Here is a 6,530-nt window from a genome sequence, read left to right on the forward strand (position 1 = left end):
TATTCGTAATATACAAATAATAGATAAACAATATAAAATATAGTTATACCTGATATAAAACTAGCCAGCAGACTAAGGCTGACTGGAAACGTTTTCATGTTCCTCCCACCAACCAGATACTCGTCCTCACCTGAGGACTTCTTTATAAAGCCAAAGTAAATACCAACGATGCCACATACGACTAACATTGCTGCGAATATGGTGTAATCTGGCATACTGAAATTCTGCATAGACTTGCTAATCTCCTGAACGGTGGGTATGTCTGGTGTCCGTTTTGCTAGGTCCAGATCGTCCAAGGTACCCTCCGAAGTCATCTTGTTTGCAAAACTAATCTAATAAGATAGAATCTAATAAGATATGCTAAAAGGATGTTTTGTTCTTGACATCTTTTGGAAAAAAAAATAGAAATGTTTTCAAGCAGAACAAGTCAACATGACAAAGTCAATTCAAAATGACACCAAAATCAAATCATAATGACTCTCTTTGATCATGATAGAAAATTGATTAAATTATGGTTCTAAAATTTAGAGATGCTGTTTGACATGGTTTGCGATAATTTTAACTTACAATTAGATTATTTTCGATTCTTATAATTGTACGTTACGATTTAAATATGATAATAATGGATACAAAATGTTCTATTAACAAAAATGATACTATGATAAAAATATGATTCGTATGGTAAAGTACAATATTCAATATTTCATAAGATTTGTATTCTGGAACTTTTATTTTGTATCTTGTGAATGAAAAATCAAGAAATTAATGTTTCAAAATCAATTTTTCACAAATTCGTAAAATGTAATAATCGCGAAATTTTTATCATTTTGCATGTGGACCACAAGCTATTTACGTTCTCTCGACGAAAATCATTAAGAAGTCAAAATGAAGTCATAAAAGCCAAATTATGTTTTATTAAAAATGTTAAACAGTATTATCTTTAACTTTCTAGTATGACTACATTTTATGTCAACTTGACTTTTATAGAAGAAAGACCCGTTATGAGATAGGTTACTAATATAATATATAACGAGGTTTCTGCTAATAAACTAATAGGCGCATCAATTGGTTACATCATGCATTCCTTGGAGTGAAATCTGTTTAGTAGAAAATTGAGTGTTAGATCATGCGTGTAGCCGTTGCAAAAAGATTTTTTTAATTGGATGTTGGCAAGTTCCACTGAAGTGAGCCTTTTAACCTTATCTATTATATAATAAATAAATATTTAGCAATAAATTCTAAATGCAGTGATAAAGTAAGATTGTATTAATAGGAAAATACAGAATATATTGAGCTGTTTAATTATTGTGGGTAGATTTGGTAATTGCATAACTACAAGGGCGCGCAAAACAGTCCCCTGAAAGGTATCAAGTAAAACGCCAACGTGGCCAAAAGTAATAGCAATTACGCTATTGTCCATCACAAAAAAAATATACGGAATGTTCACGAAAAGATTGATAAATTGTTCCTTGCAACTTGTGATTCGCTATTTTATACATAACCCTGTTGGATTAATTATCTATATAATAAAATTTTCAAATTATGTAATTATTTATTCAAATTATACATACAATGTATTAATAATTAGTAATTAAAAAAGTTTATTTTATTTGAATACTTTTGTTATATCAGTAAATATAACAAAAATATTCAAATAAAATAAACTTATTTTTTATTAATACAGCAAGATTAAAATATATGACGAGATCAGAAATAAAGTTTCAATAAAGCTTTTAAATTGACGTTGTTTAAATAATTTCTAATTTTATTAATCTTATTGTCTTTGGTTAATTTTTATTTTATTAAAGGGTAATACCACTCTATCCGGAAAAAACAACCTCATTATCATATAGTGAATGGAATACAAAATCTGTTTAAAGGCCTTTATTGTACATATAATATTTTGCAATGTATTCACAATTTTTTCATTTTTTTTTACAAACTGGTGACGCCAGAGCTCAGCAAAGAAAGCCTCTTCTCACGGATACTGTTTCGCGGTCGGAAATATTTTTTTTCTCCAATTTTTGACCTGGAACAAAAACCAAAAATTTTTGTGTTTCTATAAAATTAGCTCGAAATGTACATACGGAAATTTAAAAGTACCGTTTTTGTAAAAATGGTGAAAAAGGTTTTTACCTAAAAATGAAACTTTTTTTCAAACGTGCACCACTTTTACGAAAACCGGTATTTTTTAATTTTCGTACATACTTCCCGAGCTAATTTTATATAAAACACTAACACTTTTGGTTTTTGTTCCAAGTCAAAAAATGAAGGAGAAATCTTTCCGGCTGCGGGACACTATCCGTGAGAACGGACTTTCTTTGCTGAATTTTGGCACTGCCTGTTTGTAAAACAAATTGAAAAATAATTTGCGAATATATTTCAAAGTATGTACAATAAAGGTCTTTCAACAGATTTATTATTCCATTTATTTTATTTCCATAAAAGAATGTCAAAATTAGGCTGTTTTTTTTCGGGCGCTAGAGTGGCATCACCCCTTAATCTTATTATCTTACAATTAGTAACGCAATGTCTCGAAAATTTAGTTTTAAGTAACATAAGAACAATTTACAAAATGGATATTGTTTAACACGTCATCTCGTTATTTATAAGTCATAAAACTGTGATTGATACTAAAACCCTGGCCACCGAGGTGATATTTTTTCGCAATAAATTTAGAATAGAATATTTAGACACTACCATCCTGTCACGGCTCTGAGTCCTTTAAATTCTTTGAAATTTATGTTGAACACATACGAGCCTTACTAATTTATTTAATTTAAATACTAAAACTCTTGTGATTTGTGATGTAGACATCTTTGCGGGAATAAGACGAGCAAAAACCTTTTTCGAGAACTGCTCACATTTTTTTTATTTGTATTTCACAAATTTGTATTTGTATGTTACAATATTAAAATATCTACAAAATAACCTTTACCTACCTTCTGGTATAACTTGTGACTTGACGATTTTGTCCCGACGATTTTATGTCCCACTTAAATCACCTTATCGCGTCAATGAAGAAAAACAAATTCAAATGTTCAAATTATCACTCGTATAAAAATTAATTAATTAGAGATTGTATTTCGCAGACGTGTAAGATAAACCGAAAGTTTATGCACATTTAAAAAATATAAATGTGCATAAGACAATAATGTGAGAATTACATTAGAACGATCGGATCATTAGCTTATAACGATGTTGATTGGCGCATGTCACACACCGAAGATGATGAATCTACCGCGGTAGCCAAGAGACGACTACCTTGACGAAGATCACGCGAACTGTGGCGGAACTTGAGAGTTCGGAGCGTCGCGGCGCGATTACGCGCATCACGATAGTGTCATTGCAACAATCTTCTAATTAAACTGACAATGGGCATAAAGTATGGAGTACAAAACGAATGACTGACGGGTATACCTCGCAGTTAGGAGGCCCGCAAGTGGATAATATGACCTAAATTTAGTGGATGATATGTTTAGTTAAATTGAGGGCCGCGATTCCAACATATCCTTCAATATAAAATCTCTCGTGCAAAAACACCTAAAAATATCTCATAATTGGAATATAAAATAGCAGCAATATTTTGATACGATCAGTATTACTAAATGATTAGCACGAATTAATAATATAATCAATCAGAAACTTTCAAATATCACTGTATTTTGTTAGGTTAGTAGAACAAGAACATTTATATTTTTATTTTTAGGGTAAATATCAAGAAATAAAAGAAAAACATGGAGTAATCTTTTCATTAATTTTAATTAGCAAATGCGACATATATTTCACATAAATATATACCTTACATTAAACATATTGCGACAAACATTGAATGATAATCTTCACCCTTCGTAAAAGCGCGGCAACTCATTGCCCAGGATGACCTTTCTCTCAATTCCTTTCTCTGTAATCACACCAGTTCGTATCACACCGCCACTGCTACCATCACGAGCCATGGCTAATGCAAATGCTGGAAGAAGCATTAAAGTGATTAGTACGTGAACTGCTAAATCTTTGCAACTTTTGGACACCTACTATTCTCTACCAGCTTGAGGCATTCATTTTTCGACATATTGGATTTGTATTGGGCATCCACATAGCCGTACACATACGTCGAACCGGAACCACCCAGATAGTACAAAGATGAACATAAGTTCATAGAGAATTCATTTTAAAGAAAACATACAGGATTAGAAAAATGAATATCTGAAGAATTCTTGAAGAATTAGTCTCAATCAGTTCGTCTTGAAGTATTCTTCTGAAGTTCATTATAATGAATACTTCGCGATTCAGTACTGTGAATACTTTAAGAATTTATGAAGAATTATTTGTCATGCGCGAGTATCCGCTAACCGCCATCCGGACGTTCTTGTGCAGCGTGTTACCACGTGCAATATTTTGTGTGCGTAACGTTATGTGCAATTAATTTTATGTGCTAGTTCTATTGTGTAAAAGAAAGAATCGAACGATGAGAATCGAAACGAAAGAATCGAACGACGAGAACCGAAAAGGAAGAATCATCCGATTGTCAACGAGCTTCGGTTGAGAGTGTCTCACTGTTGAGTGAGAAATTATAATAATGGTGTAATGTTACTGCATATTAGATGTGTACATACATTGGGTAAATATTTTGTAATCCCCTTTGTTCTAACACTATTCCCCTTGAATTCATAAAGTTTACATTTATTGAATTCGAGATGAATACTTTAAGAAGTTGTCAGGAAAACGATTTATGGTGCATGTAACTTTCTCTGTCACTATTATTGTATTCTTCTATGAATTCCTAAAGAATTACAATTCAGAAAAAGAAAACTTAAAGAATACTTTGTGAATTCAGTGTGCTATCTGGACACCAATCGAGATCGGTTGTCTCACACACATACCACCTATGGGAATGCTATAAACCTGGCCACCCTTTTGCTTATCCTATCCTGCGACTAAAATCCCAGCCATGAGGGAATCTCGATAGTTGTAGCATATTTCACGGAATACGTTAGCAGCAGTTTCCATCAAGGGCTGCATTCCAAGCTCCATCGGGAAAAAGTGACCTTATAATCGGCAAATTGGACACAATAAATTTACAGATGTCTTTTGATATCTTACTGATGCAATCCTAAATGGTAAGCTACAACATCAGCAATTGCTTGTGTGTCTGCCGCCGAGCCGGAACGGCAGCAATAAATATAATCTGTCACTCGCGTCAGTTTATCGGCAAAGCGGTTGGAGACGTAAGCTCTAAAAAAAATATGTTTACATAGAAAGTTATATAGGAGAATTGTTGATTGATAAAAATTGCTTTACTGAATAATTATACTTTACACCGTTGTACCTCGAGAATCAGCACCTATTATCACGCCACCATTAAACTCACATGCCATGATTGATGTCTATAAATAGACTTTAAACATTGCATCACCTGACGTAAAAGGAGATCATTGTGAATTCATAAATTAAGATAAGGAGACGCGTAATAAACCTGTAATCTTCTTTGCAGATCTTTGAACCAAATTTTGTAAGTGACAGAAGAATGTGTAAATATGAACGACAAATATGTATCTTACTTATAAAAGCTGCCAATCTTATTGTTTTGTTCACCCGTTTATCTATTTCCGAGTCAGTTTGTCTTTTCAGATGCGATAATTTTTTTTATAAATATTCTCTTTTATACATACACACACATCAATACATAACACGCGTACACGCGTAATAGAAAAATGTAAAACTTTCCAAAAATTTGAAATAAGTATATAACATGTAAATATATAATTAATTATACAGATTTACTATTAAATTTATACTAATTTAATCAATAAAAGTATTGAAAGATAAAACAATCGATATTTTTACTGGCAAACATGCTGCACATATTATTTCAATTTAGCAAAAGTTTATATAATAGCAAATATAACAACAGCAAAAATATTTTATTAAGTAATATAAGAACAATCTGTCTATTTTGGAAGAATTCTTGATGTTTGTGACTATGTGTTTTAGATGTCATATAATTTATGCTTCTGTTCTTTTATTCACATCAAATTAAAAAATATTAAATTGCAGGAAAAAGATTCATATGTGTCCATCTGCTTATGTTACAGGGATAGTATCGGGAAGGACCACTATTATCTATAGATATTTATAGTCAGATCTGATATTCAAGACCATATTGAATATATTATCTAAATATCTAAAGACATAAAGGTACATTATATGGAACATTTCATTGGTTACGGTATCAAAAATGAGACAATCTTGAATATAAGATCTAGCTATGAATACTGCCATACGTTTTATGAACATTTTTACAAATCAATATTCATAATTTGTTTTTATACCAGTACGGGAATTCTGTAACTTGTAATCGATGCTTTTCGGTATCGTTAACTAGCGACAGCCAATGGCGAGGATCTTCGAAAAAGACGCAGATTTTCATTGGTTGTTCCTAGTTAACGTTATCGAAAAACCCTTTGACTATGGAAACCTGGACTGCTAGTCTCCGCCCCTTTCTATTATTAAAGGATGCAATAACGATA

The 6,530-nt window shown here is 31.9% G+C and overlaps 2 protein-coding genes across 2 annotated transcripts in view; both read right to left on the reverse strand.

Annotated features, from left to right (window-relative positions):
• The window catches only part of LOC105557476 (sodium-coupled monocarboxylate transporter 1-like), a 4,728-nt gene extending 1,416 nt beyond the window's left edge, over positions 1-3,312 (reverse strand). Inside the window, exons 1-2 of the mRNA XM_012004721.1 lie at positions 2,943-3,312; positions 15-332 (exon numbers count right to left, since the gene is read on the reverse strand). Coding sequence (XP_011860111.1) covers positions 15-314 — 300 coding nt within the window. The 5' untranslated portion in view covers positions 315-332; positions 2,943-3,312. The remainder of the gene's footprint in view (positions 1-14; positions 333-2,942) is intronic.
• A 1,334-nt stretch (positions 3,313-4,646) lies between these two features.
• On the reverse strand, positions 4,647-5,407 carry LOC105557471 (proteasome subunit beta type-6-like). Its single transcript, XM_012004717.1, has 2 exons — positions 5,320-5,407; positions 4,647-5,235 (listed from the first exon to the last, which is right to left on the reverse strand). The coding sequence occupies exons 1-2, from the start codon at positions 5,376-5,378 to the stop codon at positions 5,100-5,102; spliced, it is 195 nt and encodes a 64-aa protein (XP_011860107.1). The 5' UTR covers positions 5,379-5,407; the 3' UTR covers positions 4,647-5,099.
• Between the last annotated feature and the right edge of the window lie 1,123 nt (positions 5,408-6,530).

The sequence above is a fragment of the Vollenhovia emeryi genome, unplaced genomic scaffold, assembly GCF_000949405.1.
Source record: "Vollenhovia emeryi isolate VEMERY1.0 unplaced genomic scaffold, V.emery_V1.0 DF939478.1, whole genome shotgun sequence".
Lineage (NCBI taxonomy): Eukaryota > Metazoa > Arthropoda > Insecta > Hymenoptera > Formicidae > Vollenhovia > Vollenhovia emeryi.